Source organism: Gadus macrocephalus, chromosome 1 (genome assembly GCF_031168955.1).
Source record: "Gadus macrocephalus chromosome 1, ASM3116895v1".
NCBI classification, from domain to species: domain Eukaryota; kingdom Metazoa; phylum Chordata; class Actinopteri; order Gadiformes; family Gadidae; genus Gadus; species Gadus macrocephalus.
Window position 1 is genome coordinate 18,555,009 of NC_082382.1, and position 19,982 is coordinate 18,574,990.

Below are 19,982 nucleotides of genomic sequence, written 5' to 3' on the forward strand. Positions count from 1 at the left end.
AAGAGACTCAGTCAGGGCCTCCTTTTACTGGGACTTTGTACGTTCCACTGTGATAACAAATAAGACAGATTGGGATTCAAGTTCATTGTTCTGATGTTATCTACCGTGCAGGACAACAGCAGGGGGCCCAGTATGGTTCTGATAGAAGGAGCACATTTCCAAGGTTTCTCAAAAGATTAGCATCACATATTCTCTAACTGTATACAAAGAAATAAACACTGTTTTGACTCTTGTTCTGACCTCCCAGTTGAGCCATGCCCAGTGGAGCCAAGACACACCTGATTAGGTTCTTTATCACTCACTACGACTTATACAGTCCTTTATCTCACTTGTATCATTACTCATGACTTTACAATCTAAAGGGCTTCACAGGCCAACGTGAGAAGAGAAGTGGAGTCCGCAGCCTCCAGGCAAGGCATGTATTACAAGTTACAAGGCCTGACACGACATACTTTGAGACTCGCATTTTTTGTTGAACTCATTTAATGTAATCCGAAGCGATTTACAAGTGAAACTGAGAACAACCTGCTAATATGCTGACGTGCTGAAGGACAACTGATAGGTACCTGGTAAACATGCGTTAGCAGGGGCTGAAGCATGTTTCTCCCTTACGGACACAAAAGTTGTTTTTAGGATGTCTGCTTATTTCGTCTAAACAGAAATTAGTGTTTTTATCCACCCTCGCATTTCAGGGCCACAAATACACCAATGAGATCACCGATAGCACCGCTGGGGCCTACGTCTGAGGGCTCCTGAACCCAGACCCTGAAGCCAGAGACCCCCTTCCCCGACCCTGATCTCTCCCCTCCTACTCATCACACCGTGTTGCTACCTCGCACTGCGTCACCACACACACGTCAGCGTTGTGATTCTCCTCGTCTTGAGCGGTGGCCGGCGGTTTCCCGGCCACCTGCGGGGGGGGTCCAAGACCCCAGATCTAATTAGACCTTCGACGGCGGCGACCACGACCCTGACCCCGGCACTGGTCATCATCACCCCCGTCCAACCTCCAAACCCCCTTCCCCCCCCCTGTCCCCCCAGAACAACATCTGCATTGCAGACGGGGAGCCGTTAAACAGGCCCGGGTTGTGAGCTGCTAATAATAGCGGCAGGGTAATAATCCGGTCGGAGGAACTGAGGCAGACGTGCAGCGGGAGCCACGCACACACACATCGCACCGGGATCATAAAGGCTGAGGAACGGGCCCCGGCGCGGATCAATAGGCAGGGCGGCGGTGACTCATGTTGCATGAGCGGCCCAGCGCTGGTGGGACTGTAAAAATAGAACCCAATGCTCCCGATATCCGGGGCCTGAGAGAGAGAGACGTGTCCGGTTCCGCCTCGGAGCGCAGAGACTTGCAGAGTTTGGGGTCGGGTCTGCTCGTGCGGGGAGAGGGGGGAGCGGGGGGGGGGGAGAGGATGGAGGGTGGGAGGGGGGGAGAGGGACAGACAAGGACACTGGATGGGAAAGTGCCGTGTCACCTCAGCAGAGGAGCCCGGTGGGTATAAAGTAATGTCTGGGCCTCTCTGTGTGCCTGGGTCAGGGTCTGGGCGGTGGGCCGTGGTCCGTGGCAGCGGTGGAAACGCTTCAGCACCAGAAACACTCCCAGACTCGGCCAAGGTCAAGTCCCAACTTCACGTGGTTTGTTTGTGCTGTATGCCCCTTGTGTTTGTATATGTGATTGGATACCTAGCCTTATCAGTGCTACTTTTGATCTAAGCCGTCATTTGTTTTGTTTATCATCAGTATCATTTCTCATGAAAATCATGGTCATGAGAATAAAATGCGTACAGAATAATTCTGTCATGTTGTTGTGTATTATACTACACATCACATCAACACTTGGCTTGACTTGACTAAAACCCAGACACTGACATGTCATACATTACAAAGAATTTGGATTCAGAGGTTTGTATAATTTATGGTATTGTTGTCAATTCTCGTCCAATGAACAGAAAAGTGACCAATACTAACGAGGGAAGTCATTTAATGGAAAAAGGTCAGTGAGCCTCTGACTCACGGCAGGTGGGATGGAGGTGGGATTGGCCTGGTGGTGGCCATGGCAACCCAGCTACCGTTCATCTGCTTCACAACACATCAAATACAAAGAGCAATGATCCATTTTCAGCACACTTCCACAACTACCAAAAAAATACTGTTTTCGATGTTAGCACCACATTAGCTGCCCTTGCTAACTGCCAAAGCTCAGAACGGAAGCAAGAGCGAAAGGCAAGCGAGAATGCTAATGCAGTTAGCTTTCCATTTCAAAAGCCAATCGTGGCTTATGCAGGACACAGACAGGGTTATACATCGTCTACCTATCAGGGTTTATCGATGCAGTGATTATTTCAATTCACACATGCACACTAACACACACACATACACATGCTACGGCTGTAAATAACCAATAACAACACCAATGATGTCCACATACCATCGTCCAGTTCAGGACGCATGTCTCTCGCTCTCTCTCTCGACTATCTCTCTCTCTCTCTCTCTCTCTCTCTGCTTTGTGATGCTGTGATGGTGGAGAGTGTTGTTTGAGCTGGAAGACGAGGAGCCAGAGTCACACCTTGCCTTAATGTCTCTCTTCCGCTCTCTCCCTCCCCTACCTCTCTCTCTCTCTCTCTGTTCGGTCCTCTTTAGCAATGCGCATCACCAGCAGGGGACAAGATGCACGCATGTAACACACACGCACACACACACGCACACACGCACACGCACACACACACACACACACACACACACACGGAGCGCTACACATTTCAGCGCACACATGCGCACACACAACAAATCCATCAGACAGGAGGATGTCTACGGGCGTCCTTGCATACCTTGAAATGCAGCCTATAGCACATGCTAGCTATCCAGACACGAGCTAGCATGTGCACACACAGACACACACACACACACAAGCACGCACGCACGCATACACACACACACACACGCACACACACACACACACAAAGGCAAGAACAACATACAGACACACAAGCACACAAACGCTGTCGCAATTCTTCCTACATTAAGGGGGGGATGGGGGGATTCAGCGTTTCAGGGACAGACACAGAACACAGAAGTCTGTCAGCGGTAGCCGCTGGTAACTAGCCACGCTAGCAGGTTGCACACCACCCCCAACACACACACACACACACACACGCACGCACGCACAGACGTGCACAGACACAATCCCTGGCTATGACACGCGAGGGACCAGGCTAGGGATCAAACCAACAGCAATTAATGTTGCAGGGCTCACACACACACAGACACACACACACAGACACACGCACACACACACACAGGCTCACACATACACGCTTGCACACACACACACACGCTAAGGCACTCAGAGTCACATGCTAGTCTCCCGAGGAGAGAAGGACACTCTTGTCACCCCCCCCCCCCCCCCCCCCCCCCCCAGCAAAGAAAATCCATTGTCTACTGCAATGAGATGGAGCGCTTAACGAATAGAAATGAACAGCTAGACGGACATGTCGGATGGATGGATGGACTGATGGATGGTGTTGAGGGATGGAGGGATGGATGGATGGAGGGATGAGACTAGATAGGTCGCTTACCGATTGCTTTCCTCCCGTTCTCTCTCCACCTCTTTCAGCAGCGGTAAAGAATTATCCGGACTGGGGATGTGTGTGTGCCCTGCGCGCGCGAGTGTGTGTGTGTTTGTGCGCGTGTATGTGTGTGAATGTGCAGCGAGCCGGCAAGGATACGCCGCTACATCCTTTCTCTCGCTCTCTCTCTAGCGCTCCCTCTCTTTCTCTCTGTCTCTCTCTCTTTCTAGCTCACCGTCAATACTCCCTCTCTGTCCTCCACCTCATGATATATTAAATTATTTTCTGCCGGGCTCCCTTGTCCCCTCTCTCTCTCTCTCTCTCTCCACTGACTGTCACTCTCTCTCTCCCTCTCTCTCTCTCTCTCTCCCTCTCTCTCTCTCTCTCTCTCCCCGCTGGCTGTCAGTATCTCTCCACCCCTCCCTCCACTCGGTAGAGAGGGTGCTACAGCTGGCTGCTGTCCCCGCCCTTCTTTCATAAGAGTGTGTTAATCTATCCTCTTCACTTTGTTTATCTGTTTCCCCCCCCGCTCTCTCTCTCTCTCTCGCGCTCTCTACCTATGTTTCCATCAACCTCTGTCTCTCTTCCAGCCTTCCAGTAACATCAACCTGTCTCTCCTGTGTAGAAGAATCTTGTGATCTGTTGGTAGAACGACAACATCTCTCTCTCTAAGCAGGAATAAAAACAAGATGGGAGTCGTCTCTTCTTGTGCAGAAAAGCAGGGGAAAAGTCTGATAGCGTAATCTCTATCCCTCTCTCTATCTCTCTCCCTGTCCGTGGGTGTGTGTTAGCGTGTTGGGGGTTTAGCGTTTGGTGCTAGCCTACATGGTATCCACAGAGGCAGAGACAGGGGTGTGTGGCACCGCGACTGAGAGAGAGAGAGAGAGAGAGAGAGAGAGAGAGAGAGAGAGAGAGAGAGAGAGAGAGAGAGTGAAGAAGAGAGTGGGAGGGAGTGCGAGGCTACAGGGAAAAAAAACACGGGGTGGGGGTTGAGAGGGGGACAAGAGAGGAGGGCATTGTGTATTATGGCTGAGAAAAAGAGGAGGGGGGATGGAGGGAGGGGGGGAGTAAGGGAGGGGGTGAAGGGGGTAGTGGAGGGGATGGGCTGGTCCCTGCTGGTGATCCCAGCCTATGTCTGCAGGCTATTCTTAACACACCTCTCAAAGGATCAGGGATTATCTTTTTTCTTCCCACTTCCTGTCCCATCCTTCCTGTCCCATCTTTAATGTCCCTCCCTTTAATGTATCGGAGGCTAGTGTGTTTGTGTTTGTATATGTGTTTGTGTGTGTGCATGTGCGAGTGTGTGGGTATGCATGTGTGTGTGTGTGTGTGTGTGTGTGTGTGTGTGTGCGCGCATCCAAGAGAGTGTGGGTGTGCATGTGTGTGTGCTTGTGTGCGTTTGCGTATCTAGCTGTATGCATTTGTGTGTGTGTGTGTGTGTGTGTGTGTGTGTGTGTGTGTGTGTGTGTGTGTGTGTGTGTGTGTGTGTGTGTGTGTGTGTGTGCTTGTGTGTGTGTCCATGTAGCCTTAGGCATTTTTCCCTCCATTAGTCCATCCTCCTGAAGTGCTTGTCACCTCCTTAATCGCCTTTCTCATTGTGTTTCTTACTCTTATTATTATTGAGCACACTCAAAAAGGGTTGCCTAGTCAAGATGTATTGAGCTGTATGTTGATTGGACAGCATAGAACCGGTATACACTCTGATATTACATTGGCTGTATTCCTCAGGGAGGTGTGTCTTTGAATGCCCTCTAGGACGAGCATCGATACAAGAGGTTCTCTGTTGGGCTGTGAAGCCCTACTGGACAATCTCAAGGACCACCCTAGCTTCAGAGCCTTGATTTAGGGTTTGTATCACAGTGACTGAACGTTGAGCAAACTGAACACGAAATATCGTATTTTTTTGGCTCATGAGAATTTTATTTGTATTCTTTATTTTATTTATACCCACAAGTATTTCTCATAAAAATGCTAGAGTGATTGTCCTTCGATAAACGAGACAGAGTTTTATGGGGGGTTGATAAATTAACGACATGATTCTTTTGTTCTTCAATCAAAGTTATTTTAATCAGAATGAAGTATTTTCAGTTTGTGCCATAACCTTGACCAAACTTGCTTCAAGGGCTACGGTGGCGGATCTGCAAACTTGCGTTGGCCTGTCTTATCAAGAATCAGAAGAGCTGTTTAATTACAATCTCGTCATTGTGCAGCCAGAAGGGATGTTCGCTAGGTTACCATTTTGCTACCATTTGTTACAATAGCGCCTATCAATGTGATGGGAATTCATTTTTGAATTACTTTACAAAGATTTCAAATAGTCACTAATTCAAAATAAGTGCCAGTAACAACACAATAACACACTGATAATTTGGCACTATACACTGTGATTATTAAGCTTTATGTGATGCGCCGCTGGCAGGGGAACTCGGCGCTAGCCCTGCAGCTAAGCTCCGGGAGTACAATCCCTTTCTCGGGCGCCGAGCTCACCCCGCAGGAGCTGCCGCCGAAGGGAAGTCGGGAGGAGGAGACACATGGATTAGAAAGGGATTGTACTCCCGGAGCTGAGCTGCCGGACTGCCGCCGAGCTACCCCAGCCGGAGCTGCTCGTCCGCCGGAGCTGCCACCTAGCTTCGGCGCCAGTTCAGCTCCCGGGGTACACCGCCCGAGCTGCCGGACAGCGGCCGGACGGCTTCGACGGCAGCCGGCAGCTCCGGCACGGGGAGCTCGGAGGCAGTCCGGCAGCTCAGCTCCCGGAGTACAATCATTTTCTTCTCCATGTCGCGGTTCATGGAGTTCAGAGAGTCAATGCCAAAGTTCCTTCCCCCCGATTCTTCTCAAACATGGCCGAGATATCCCCCACTACGAGTATTTACTTGTGGAAGTACCAGAGACATCAGACACAGTCTTTATTATTCATAATATCATCCGAGGCGCACATAGCTTTTGGCCGTGATATTAGATAGATTATATAAATACCCGTGTATAATATTATTATTATGTTATATTATATAATATAGATATAGAGATCCAGGAGTCAGCAAACGGCAACAACCCCTTCTCCTCCATGCTGTGGTTCAGTCTGACAGCTCATTGGTCAATGGGCAGCAGCTCATTTGCATCAATGCTACAGACACCAGAAACAGCGCAATCTGAAGGGACTGAAACAGAGGGGAATAGCGGTAGACAATATTATTTTTCCTAAAAGCTATTTCCAGCAAACAGCTTCAAAAACATGTTTTCTGGAACTCAATTACTATGTTTACTTGTTGGGAAAACACCATAATATGTCTCCTTTAATATTCCATGAGGCACCACCCACTTTCATCTGGAGTGGGTCTATTTGGTATGATGGTTGGAACTGTTTTCTTTCATTACATAATAAACTCTATTGAACACCGATTGAAATACACATGTCTCTCTCAAGTGAGCGCCAGGATGAGTTATAAAACGACTCTAAGACACTAACGAACATAGTCTATAGGGAGAAATTAATAGGCAGCCATGTTGCAAAATCGTGGCAAAATGCAAGTATTCGTGTTCCAAAAAGAAGATTAAATATCACTATATATATATTGGTTTGGCTATTCACTATAGGCAAATGATGCAACAAACAGCACTGGACATGAACAAGTAAATTTCTAAATGTGTGCAGAGATGGAGAGAGAGAGAGAGAGAGAGGGAGCGAGAGAGAGAGACAGAGTGTGTGAGAGAGAAAGAAAGAGAGAGAGACAAACACAATGTGTCTGTTTGTGTATCACTGTCTGCCAGCAGGTCTACCACCATTACCCACACAAAACAGACACACACACACGCACACACACACACACACACACACACAGAAACACTGACACACACACAAACACTCACACACTCTCAGCCCGCCAGCTACTGAAACGTGCCATCAAAGCAAATGGATAGCAAGGCTTTACAAGGGTGAGTCTTGTAAAGTATACTTTCACCAACCATAAATACTTCCAATTGGCCGAAGGCTGAAGTAAAACCCCAGATGGCCGTGCCATGTCCTCGCTCATTGTGAAAATATTTTAATTGCATCGCTCACCAGAATAGTAACTTCACAGCATCATCTAACACATCGCATCACACAGGCACTACTTGCTGTACTTGAGAGGTCTGCAAGCCCAAAATAGCTCAGGGTAGGTTATGTGTGTATGAGATGAGGGGGGGAGAGAGGGGAGAAAATGAAAGTGTAATTAGTAACTGAATTACACTTTCTTTTTCTGAAACCAAACTGGAATAAACCAGGGGCCACACAACACACCACACAGATGCATGACCCCCAACTGCTCCTTCATGACACACAAACAACAAAAGACACCGGAGGGAAAGCAAAGTTTAAGTATCCGCTGGTAAGAATGAGAAGCGAGGACTTACTGTCTTCTCCGGGACACGGTTGGCCAGGTCTCTCAGGGATGCTGGGGAACACTGCAACATACAGACCAGACCATTTACCATGTTTGTATGAAGGCGTTCCCGCAATAATAACCGCTAGAAGCAATGCCAAGGCTACGGTAAGTTCCATTAGTACAATGGATACAAAAGATGTTAAAAAAACAGACGGAACAAACAGTATATCTAGTATATTTATCTTATGAAAATGATGTAATCTTTTTATAATATACTGTTGAAATCCCTTGCGATTTTGCAGTTCTGTTGCTGATGTTTCTTACAGACCAGATTAGCAACATAATCTACCACGGGATGTGGTCACCAACCAGATACAGGAGGAAACGCTGACAGAAAGGCTCCGTCCAATTAAGAAAAGGCTAAATCGTTCCAGATCGAGTTATCGGGTTGGCCGAGGGGCCGAGTGGACAGACTGCGAGCCTGGGTGTCCTTGGTTTGGGTTACGCACACATAGCTACAGATGGAGGTGGTGGATGCCATCATAGTTATACATGAGCGGAGGTGATGTAGGACATCGTGATCATAAAGGGGTGGAGTTGACCGATGACATGGTTATAAGGTGTGGAGGGGATGGATGACCTCGTGGAAATGAGGGAGTGGATGAGATGGATGCCATCCTGGTCAAAGAGTGTTGGAGGTGTTGTAGCTAGTGAGTGACATCATGGTCATGGAGGCGTGGAGGTGATGACGGATGACATTGTGGTCATGCAGGGTGCAGGAGACGAATTGGTGGAGATTATGCCTCCAACAGATCCACCACCCGTAAAGGTGATGGGGTCATCAGGTGATAGAGCTACAGGTGGTGCACCCAGGTGTTGTGGCTCCAGGTGGCGCATGCCCCACTCACCATGGAGGAGGAGTCCAGACCTCCTGGTGCGGTGGTGGATCCGGAACGCCTCCTCCAGCTCCATCTGAGATGAGATGGTGCATGGGTCGCCTGCAGGGAAACAAGCACACGCACACGCACACACACACACATATACACACACACACACACACACACACACACACACACACACACACACACACACACACAGGTGGTTGGAAGATAATTATAGGCTAATGCCATTCATTTACTCTAATTATATAATTAAGATGTTTCTACATAACGGTCTACTGCTGAAACCATACTTCGCATTGGCAATTAGATATGGATACATTACCACTTGAAACTAAAACTTTGGTTTCAATACAGAGTCCTTGAAAAGTAACCAGTCGGGTAGGTAGGTATGGTAGGCCTACCGGTATAAGGTAGGTCAACTAACGTAGGTCAACTAAGTCAGCTTACTAAGTTAGAAGTAGGGTCGGCGACTTGGGAGAAACCAGCCAGTAAGGTCGATTTTGTCAAACTGAAAGAAAATCCCACCCCTCCCCTAACGCCTCCCCCCAATTTCTTTGGGTGCACACTGCCCACGCAAAGAGTGCGTGGGCAGTGTGCACCGAGGTTACCAGGGTAGGTAGGTAGAAAGGTAGTCCATCCATTCACTTCATGCAAACAATTAAATAACTGGACAGGCAGTTGCATTTTATATGCATTTAATTTATTGATTGAAGAAAACTTCAACAAATATGACAAAAGATGCTTCTAAAATAAATTGCATACCCTACCATTAAGGTTAGGGCCTAAGCCAAACAACGATGTCATTGATCCTAAAAAACAAGGGTCCCATAAAGAACACAAACAGCACCTACCTTCATCGTCAATCCACTTGAGTGTGATTGGTTGTTGCCGGGCAACGCTGCACAGCTCCCTCACCTCATCAGACAGAGCAGCGAAGGTGAGGGAGAAGGCAAGGTCTGTTATCAGCATGTCCCTATGTCATCAAAACAAACACAGGGCACACACAAACACACACACACACGTTAAAAAATGATTGCATCAATCACATATAGTAGCAGACATACCGGTACACACACACACACACACACACACACACACACACACACACACACACACACACACACACACACACACACACACACACACACACACTCACACACGTATATCAAAACCAAAATGTAGCTATGTGCTTAGATAGAGTAACACACACACACACACACACACACACACAGTATGTACGCATGTTGGGGGGTATTCTTGAGAGGGAAAGACGGAGAATGCCGTGGTGGAGGGGAATAAGCAGTGACACGGTACTAGGTTCCTTCAGCGACCACCACCACCAGGTCGCCAGAGAACCCAGAGGGGGGGACCGTCCCCGGGCCGAGGACGGGGAGGAGTGGAGGGGAGATGGTGTCAGACTCTGCTTCCCATGATTACCAGGAAGAGGAGGATGAGGAGGAGGGGGAGGAAGAGGAGCAGGAGCAAGGCAGATTGTTACCCAGCATGCACTGTTCCACTGGGGAACATTCAGTGCCGCCGGCTGGCATGTTGTCATAGGTGAAATAACTCAACAAAACTATATACATAGTCCGTAACAAAGTCTATTTATATTCCACTTTCAATGCTTAACTACAATACAAAGTGCTTAACACAAAAATAAATTTAAATGTGTTTAAAGTAACAATATAATATTTTTCGGACTTCTCGATAGCCCTTCTCCTCCTCTTTAAATTTGATAACACCCCCCCTCCCCTCCCCCTGGCCTGGTGTCTTCAACCCTATTGACAATACGTACACCTGAGTAAGGTATGACTCCAGGTGTATCTGGACCACACCACAACACACCTCTTAGGAACAAAAGCTGACCCTTGCACTGTTTACCGAGAATGTAAAGGGGCCCATGAAACAGCCTGGGTTTGGTCTTTGAGAGGAGCTCAAACTTAAGTTATTATGTGGTAATCATTTCAAGGTTTTTGTCAAGCAGGAGGCCTTGTTCGCCTCAATCTCATAGATCGGAAAGTCCCATTTAATGGGCTTGAGACAGCCTGTAGGCTAAACTTTAACGTTGACTGCAGAGGCAAGCTAAGTAAATATTTTTCATGGTATTTAAACCTAGATCATTATTGGAACATCAATGTTCGTGATTTTGAAGGTAAACACAAGTAGAAGACCAATAGGTGATGGCCAGTTTAGTTTTTATACACGGAAGCTAAGAGTGCAACAATAGTGGACAGAGTATCTAAATGTTACCCTGTATTCTGTAGCACCATTATCCCAAAGGCATGTCAAAGTTTGTATAATATTTATCGTCCATTAATACAGTAAATCCTATGATGAGGCAGAGAACATTGAGGTGTGACATAGAAGGGAAGTGCCCTTAATTCCTCACAGAGAGACTTCATCATGGAACCCCAGGCAGCGCCGTGACGTCACCGCCTACAAGGTCTTTGAGATTAGATAAGAACCAACATGTGCCAACATACTGGCATGGTTATGGCATCAGGGACAGTGATTCACACATAGCCTGTAAACGTCTGGAAATTGGAGAACTCAAGTGGACTGCTACCAAATAAACAGCAGTTTTGTGCGGGCGTCGATGTGTTTCTTGTTACCGAAGAGAAGCACTTGCAAGCGTTAAGTTTCAACAGAATGGTGGAATGTCGCAGCAGTAAATCCTTCTGTGGTCGTCCAGCCTTCTGGTTTCTGAGCCTATTAATATACTTTGGATATAATAGGGCATTACCAAGTTCTGACCCAATTCAATAGACCAGTGGTTCCAAACCAATTGGCCCGGTCCTTGAGGCAAGACTATGTATTCCGTAAAATGTTGTGGGATTGGATCATTTCCCCTTTTCCTTTCTCTTTGATTCTCTCTCTTTAATATAAAAAGAACAACCATGCTTATTGTTGGCTGCTGTAAACCTACCAACTGACCTTCGGCCTAAAACACAGAGCTATTTTCCAGAGAAAACCAATACGCTCAGAGACATATTGAGAAACCTTTCTTACTTTTGTTGGTGTTACTGTCTGGGTCTCGTTCTCTCTCTCTCTGGCCAGCGTTTCAACCAAACTGTTTGTTCTTTCAGATGGTAGCATTTCAGACCCACTGGTGTGAAGCAATTGTTTTGAGAATTCCCTGTGTTGTCATCTTTTAAAGCTGCTATCTATAGCTCTCCAGCCAAGAAGCCAGATGTAGCCATACTCTTGGCCAGCTGCCCGCATTGTGTTGCAACGAGAGGGTTCCCTAACTAACAGCTTCTCCAGGACATGCAAACACCTCAAGGAAAAACAGGTGGCAGACCTGTGTCCACTACAGGCAGTATCTCTGGGCCATTGTGCATTTGTCTGATGAGGAGGGCTAAATAAATGCGTGAGTGTTAAGGACACAGTTCCTTTTTGGGCCTGTTACCCTTTTTAAGGCGAGGGAATTTGCATCCTCAACTAGCATCAGCTAACATACACATAATTTTATCATACATGAATCATAGGCTTTTTGTTTGTATATAAAGGGCCCTTACAAGACAATACTGTTTAATGCTGTAATTCAAATGAAGTAATGAATTTAAAGGTTGAAGTGATTTTGTAGCACTTCTTACCGGGTGAAAGGTGAGATAATACAGATTAGACTAGATGCACAGCACAACAGTTAATGGTTAGATTACCAATGTAGAGATTAATTTGACAAATGAATGACAGCAAATTGACATGGGTGCATATAGAATCCTTGAGGTACTAGTTGATGAATCGCTTTTAAAACTGGTACAAAACCCCTTGAAAATAAAATGTGGGTCCCTGTTAAATTTACCAGTACACAATTTCCTCATACCTACATCCTTCCTGTAACCAATAATATATCTGGTTATACAATGATAATAATATAATACAGTATCACCTGTTTGATACTGTGTTATACCATTGGGTGTGCTCAAACTATTAATGACCTAGTTCTAGATTAGAGAAGAATTTAAATTAATAGCTTAAATTGTCTGACTCAGCATTTTGCGACTACTTTTTCAAGTGTAGCCAAGCCAATTCACCAGCTTTGTGCGTATGAGGAGATACCTATCATCTGCTTTCCCAAATTCCCATCCATTATCATATTAAAAGTTGAATTGTACAATCATTCAATCATTAACAGGCACACTGTCTTACAGCTATGCTTTGAACATTCAACAAAGTTTCAGCACCCTCAACCTATCCTACAGGTGTGACAGTGGAGACCGGGTAGAGTAGCACTCGGCTACACTATTGTAATAGCAACGTTACATTATTAAACACCAGTGACGCAGACTAGGCAAACATTGGTGTACTCACCCACAATAGTGTGCTTTAATTTTAATCAACTCCGATCCCGAATACATTACGGATCCGTTTTCCGTCGGCATTGGCATGGTTCAAGTAGGCTATCCCAAGGACTCGTTAACTCGCTACAAGAAAATAAAAATATTCCATGTGGACTTCAAGCAACTTGTCACATCCTAAAAGTGCAGACTGGACCATGGATAGGTCGTCTGGTTAGGGAGTGCAAGGCACGGGTCGGTAGGCAGTGTCCCAGTAGTCCGGGACGTGGAGCGTCTTGGGCGGCTTGACTTGCTATGGTTACCGTATGACTACTGGGCGGAGACTACTCCGCCGATCCACCTGTTTTACTTTTCCTTTCACAACGGTGTTTTTCTGGTTTTGTACTCCAAATGTTTATAAACTATAATTAAAACAATGTGTTATTATTAATATTATGTTGTCTTTGGTTAACAATGGGACCACATAACTACCCTAAAGACACACACAGACATGCAAGCACAAGCACACGAGTCGACCACTCGCACGCGTGTACCCACACGCGCATGTATGCGCGCACTCACACACATTTACACACACACACACACACACACACACACACACACACACACACACACACACACACACACACACACACACACACAAACAACCCTACTGGCAATGTTTTTTTTTTATTATTATTATTCCTATACCTGATAACACTCAAAGAGGTGCACAAATGTACAAGTATTCGAAAATGGCTAAATATGTAGGCCTAAAGTGATGCCTTTTGATTTCGTTATATCAATCAATGGTATTTATACAGGGTGCTGATTTGCACTATTTGTATTTGACTGTGTGTTTTAACGAAAGCCTATGAACGCTTATTTAGTTTGATTCCAATATAATAACATGGACCATTTTATAGCAACCAAGCTCCAAGCGACACCTAGCGGTTGAAAGTAAAATAAAACGTATATTCCGTATATTGAATGAAAAGAAAACATCGAGACAATTATAGTATTTCATCATCATTAAAGAGGCAGTAAATAGGTTACTTGATATTAACTAACGCATCAACTGAACAGTACTTCATGTCTCGGCCTCGCATACGTTTTTATTTTGCTATGACCAACACTTGTTCTGTTCGGCGGTTTTGAGAGCGCACCGCTGACTCAACGGGCTGCTCGTTTTCTACGTCATCACGGTGCGCCATGCATGGTGAGGTGAAATGTCGTGGCCATCTTCGAAGATCGCTGTTTGAATAGTTGGAAAGTGCCGAGGATTTTTGAGTTTTAATAGAACTCTTCAGCTTTTTTTTTCTTATTCTGCGATCTGATTCAATTGTTAATTGGAATGCTGAGAGGCCGATTTGTTTACGCGCAGGCGATGAGCTAGATAGCAGCTGGGTGTCTCGTTCGGCGATGGTGGCCTTGCGTGGCTAGCTAGATGGGACTGTAAACAAATGCCTCATGACAAGAGTACACTGTTTTTGGTAAGCAAGTTTAAAAGCCTACAGCTTTGGAAGTTTGTAACCCTTTCTCGTCAGTAACCAAATGAGTGAACGAATAGATTATATTGGTCACTTTCAGACTGTCCTCGACGCAACACGCCTCGCTCGGTCACCTGGATAACTTTGCAGGATTTAGTTAAATTTCACCAAACCAGCGCTGCAAGTGTGAGTTTCTTGAATAACTAAAGGCGGAAGGTACACCAGACAAAACATGTCGTCCTTCTCCGAGTCTGCCCTGGAGAAAAAGCTTTCTGAACTCAGCAACTCCCAGCAGAGCGTTCAGACCCTGTCGTTGTGGATCATCCACCATCGTAAACATTCACCTCTCATCGTCAAAGTTTGGCACAGGGAGCTGAAAAAGGGTTAGTGCATTCTTTCTTCAAACTTCCATTCAATGTGGTACATTGTTGTGTTTTTCAACCCTTCAAACAATCATGTTACAGACGTATCGTCTATCGTCGATGAGCTGTGAGGCGCATGGTTGTCCAAACGAATGTATTCAGCATTTATTCTGGAATACGATCAGGAATATCCCTTATCGTACTAACTGGAGTTTTCAATCTGTGCTTTAGCGAAAACCAGTAGGAAGCTGACGTTCCTCTATCTAGCCAACGATGTTATCCAAAACAGCAAAAAGAAAGGACCGGAGTTCGCCAAAGACTTCGAGACCGTCCTGGTCGATGCATGCTCCCATGTGGCCCGGTGAGTGTCGATTCTTGTCTCAAAACATGGACAGGGGAATGAGTTAGTTACTAGAAATCTTGATTGCATGAGTGCCAATAAATGTGAACATTGAGTTGTGGTGATGTTCATTGAATATCCAGATGACATGTTCAGTGTATTATGGGTTGATTACTGTCTATGGGAAATTTTGCTTGTGGCAATAATGCTTTAAGTAAAACTTTAAATGCAATCCCATCAGATAGTTATATGATGATATGATATGGTATTACTAACACAACCTTTTTCAGTTGATTTGTTATTTGTGTATATCTGTTGTACTGCATTTATCAATGCTTACTCACCTTCTATACTTGGTTGTGCTCTCTTGAACTTGTGAACTCTCTTGGAAACCCTTGGTCTGTAGGGAGGCAGATGGGAGCTGTAAGAAGCCCATGGAGAGGCTGCTGAACATCTGGAAGGAGAGGGCTCTGTACCGCGCAGACTTCATCCAGCAGCTCAAACTGGCCATTGAGGACTCCAACAGCCCCAAGCCTGCAGGTGGGTGGCCTGCAAGCTTCAACACAGACGTTCAATACTCAATGGTTATTCAACCACTTGATCTTGTCGTCATTTTCTTTCTCGCTCCCTCGCGCTTTTTGAAATATACTAGTTGTGCTGAGATCTGAGATTAATTTCCATCCAATTATGATGAATCCAAGATTATATGTATTCTTACGTGTTTTGTATTGAGTATCTTGGAAGACACTGGATGATTTGAATAGCTGCTTCGCCCAGATGATGTCTTTTGAATGTGAGTGACACGTCTCTCTTTCTTTATTCCAGTCGTGTCCTCCAACGATAAAGTCACCGGTGAGTTGTCTTTGTCTCTCAGGTTCCGCCTTTGTTTCATATTTAGTCAGTCATTTATTCTTTTATGTCAGGCCGTAATCAGGGCAAACTTGGAATTGCCTGTTACTTCAAGTCCTCAGGGTTTATTTTTCCCTGCATATGTAAAGCTTTTGTTTTACCTTTTTGTTTCTTGCTTATTAGCTGTTTATTTAGGTCCAGTCACGTTTGAAATAAACTCTATCTTTCTCCCTCCTGCTCCCTTGTCCATAGAGGAGAAGAGGGCAGCGAAGCGGAGCTACCAGAAGATCCAGGAGGAGGAGGAAGAGGAGGACGACGACTACAGGAGCCATGCCTCCCCGCACACCACCGACGCTACCGCCGCTCTACTGGTAGGGGGTGCCATCGTTCAGGCATCACAGGATGGGGATGCTCTTGACTGAAAACATTGTTCTTTACCCAATCGAATATCACTTTGTACATGTTCTTATTTGATACCTCATTTAATGTCAGCCTTTAGGCAAAGCTTATTTGTTATTTCAGCACATGGTTTCCAAGCCATTCTGAGTAACAAGACTATTAAATAATCTGTTGTATTTAGCATTATTTGAACTCTTGTTGTTGCTTCTTCCTACCTCCCCCCCCCCATGGCGGCGGTCAGACTGAGGAGCTGGTAAAGGCGCTGCAGGACCTGGAGAACGCCGCGTCGGGAGACGCTGCCGTGCGCCAGAAGATAGCCTCGCTGCCGCAGGAAGTCCAGGATGTCTCGCTACTGGAAAAGATCACTGGTAAGAAACACTTGTGTGGTGGGTGTGTGTGTTTTCGTCTGCAACCCAAGTCGTATAATACACTGTGTGTATCTGTGTGTACGCCTTTTTAATGCATTGAACCGATCATCGGTTAGCAGTCTCCTTGTTTACTTATAATCAATACCGGAAAATCATATCGCCCGCCCCTTCTATAGGCCCTCGCCATCTGTGTCATTCACTGACTTAAACCTGCAAGACTCCTGGCCCGGCTTAGCCTTAAATCAAGATATGAATAAATCGACACTAGAGAATTCTCCTTAACCCTGCTGCCCCTCTTCCTCGTCCCCCAGACAAGGAGGCGGCGGACCGGCTGTCGAAGACGGTGGACGAGGCGTGTCTGCTGCTGGCCGAGTACAACGGGCGGCTGGCCGCGGAGCTGGAGGACCGCCGGCAGCTGGCACGCATGCTGACCGACTACATCAGCAGCCAGAAGAACGCCCTCGGGGAGAGGGAGAAGAAGCTGGAGGTGAGGCCCTCCACAGAGGATTACCAGCGCCAGTGTGGTTGGACATGTGATGAGTGTAGATGTATGGATGGATATGCCTAAGGAAGAATCAGTAAAACAAAGATTTTTTTTTTTTTAAGAGGTATCATAATAAGTTTAGTGGAAAGATTAAACGAATTGAAGGCTAAAGTGTTCAACAGAATCTGTAACTTGGGGATTTTTCAATCTGGGCCCTATTATCCTTTTGTTTTTAGTCTTCTGACTAATGTGGACGAACATTTATGGAATTGGACCAGTGTTGAAGCGGGTTAGAGGAGAAGTCTTGTTCTTAAATCTTGCAAGGGTTGCGTTGCTACGATTTGTTGTCGGGGACTACAGAAAGCGTATCTTACTATCGAAACGATGAGAATTAGTCAGACCCAAAAAGATGGGAAAATAGTGTCCAGTTTGAAAAATCTAGAATTGACCTTAAACATGGTTAGTATTTATTTTGGATTACATTTAGATATTCACCCAGTTTATTACTATATTTAGAAGGACCTTGCACCTTGAAGTTCGATTTTCTCCAATAGTTTACTTTAAACTTGTCCCAGGGACAAGAAGACCACCTGGCTCTCGGTGTCCCTAACTCTACCCCTGTGTCTCCTACAGGAGTTCAAACAGAAGCTGGCCCGGGTAACCACGGTGCGGAAGGAGCTCAAGTCCCACATCCAGAGCCTGCCCGACCTCTCGCTGCTCCCCAACGTGACGGGGGGCCTCGCACCCCTGCCCTCCGCTGGTGACCTCTTCTCCACCGACTGAGACCCCCCCCCCCAAGACACATACACACTCTAACCCCGCCGCCAACCTGTGGAGTCAACACAAACACACACGCACACACACACTATCTCTCTCTCTCTCCCCCCCAAACAATTTGTGGCTTCTCAGAGCAAGAGAGTGAGAGACGGAGAGAAAAGTCACAGTGGACATTTTTCAATGACACAACAACTCCCTCCATTTCTCCCGCCCGTTTATTATCAAAGATTCTACTCCACCAGCTCGGAAAACTATGGCTTCCTGTTTTTGGTTTTAATACCTTCAAGTTTTTTTATGCCGGGACTGTCTGCTACGGTCTCAGATATATATGTGTGTGTGTGTGTGTGTCTATGTATTAGGGTTGGTGAGGGTGAGGTCATGAATGGCAATGCCTAATCACTACTTGTCAGAGGAAGCCCTGCATAATGTGTTATGGGACTGGCGGGACCTCGCTGCAACCCCGATGTGAAGGAGTGTGTTCCCTTCATTTTGTTAAGTTTGCTTTAAAACGTTGGGAGAGCGGGCGCTTCTCTCGCAGAGTGTGAGCGTGCGCGTGTGCCGATAGTCTACAACTGTGACATCACAGACTCTTTGCCGTGGACGTAGAAGCCTGGAATGCAACAGCTCTTGACCTTTGTTGGGTGTCCGATTAGGTTCAAAAGAGTTTAAATCGTTTAATTTGGAATGTCTTATTTTTAAATTATTGTTTAGTGTTTTTTTCTTCTTTGTTTGAGCATGGCGCTTAAACAAGAAATGAACAGTGCAAGTAGTTCATACATTGGAGAATTTCGATGGTTGGGTAAAAGACACATTTTGTTATGCGGAAAACTACATCTCCCATTTGTTCAAAAGGAAAAAAAGGAATATTCATTCATTTTTAAATGTATGAAAAACATCTGTTTAATGTGTTAAACATTTTTTGCCACATTGTTTTTTGTGTATTTTTATTTTTTTACCCTTGGTATCCCTGTTTAGCGTCAGAAGGTCTACACCGCTTCAGTTCTGAAGGACAGTTCTCAGGTGTTTATTGGTAGAGGAGTCATGGTTTTTAAATGTTAGGACATTTCAGTAGCTTTAGGAGGGTAAGAATCCAAATGCAAACCACAGGCCTAGTAGTTCAGCAACGTACTATCTCTTTCCCGTTTTTATTTGTTTAGGCCAGATCTCATAATTGGAATAACGTATGGTTGGTGTTCTTTCATATCTATGTACAGATAAAATGATATTTGAGAGCTTTTAAAGTGACAAAGGCTTAATTTGTGTAACAAATTATTTAAAAGCTTTCTGAACTGTACCACTGATCAACTACAAAGTACACTGTCCATATGTACTACCTAACTTGTACCAACTTCAGGAGTCAGGACTACTCTGATCAAACGATCAGGCCTGGCAGGCATATCTGCGATCTCTGAGTCTTATGTGAGTATGGCATGAGTCACACGGCAGCACCAAATGAAACTGTTTAGGTTTTGTGAGTTTACATTAAGATTGTGGACACCAGCTTTGTAGACCGTTCCATATTTGACTTTCGTCCCACGGATGACACGCTGTCTGACGGCGTTGCAGAATGGATGTGATTTTTCCAAGGGGTGCTGCAGGTGTATGAGGATGGTACTGCATTATTTGAATGTTAAGTGACCGTTTCTCTTAGCAGAATCATGCTGTCCCACTAGCGTTTGATTATTCATTTCTGTAATTAAAGTGCTTCAATGGATACTAATAAAGTGTAACCATTTGAACATATACAGTAGTTGTCTAGCTTTTTTTTTGTGCAAGTAAAGGTGCAGATGACAGG

General features: G+C 45.7%; 2 protein-coding genes across 6 annotated transcripts in view; one reads left to right on the plus strand and one right to left on the minus strand.

The window, feature by feature from the left end:
- The window catches only part of prkcz (protein kinase C, zeta), a 73,525-nt gene extending 59,944 nt beyond the window's left edge, over positions 1-13,581 (minus strand). The window contains exons 1-4 of one of the 5 annotated variants that reach the window (XM_060057234.1): positions 13,153-13,581; positions 9,690-9,811; positions 8,845-8,934; positions 7,965-8,015 (exon numbers count right to left, since the gene is read on the minus strand). In XM_060057234.1, the coding sequence (XP_059913217.1) occupies positions 7,965-8,015; positions 8,845-8,934; positions 9,690-9,811; positions 13,153-13,229 (340 nt within the window). In that variant the 5' untranslated portion in view covers positions 13,230-13,581. Of the gene's footprint in view, positions 1-2,434; positions 2,729-3,581; positions 3,939-7,964; positions 8,016-8,844; positions 8,935-9,689; positions 9,812-13,152 lie in introns of those variants that run through there. The other 4 variants (XM_060057224.1, XM_060057308.1, XM_060057300.1 and 1 more) reach the window with 4 other exon arrangements.
- A 707-nt stretch (positions 13,582-14,288) lies between these two features.
- Positions 14,289-19,930, plus strand: rprd1b (regulation of nuclear pre-mRNA domain containing 1B). The gene is made up of 8 exons (XM_060057539.1): positions 14,289-14,991; positions 15,202-15,331; positions 15,717-15,850; positions 16,136-16,162; positions 16,412-16,530; positions 16,800-16,926; positions 17,238-17,413; positions 18,044-19,930. The coding sequence occupies exons 1-8, from the start codon at positions 14,841-14,843 to the stop codon at positions 18,191-18,193; spliced, it is 1,014 nt and encodes a 337-aa protein (XP_059913522.1). The 5' UTR covers positions 14,289-14,840; the 3' UTR covers positions 18,194-19,930.
- The last annotated feature ends 52 nt before the right edge of the window (positions 19,931-19,982 follow it).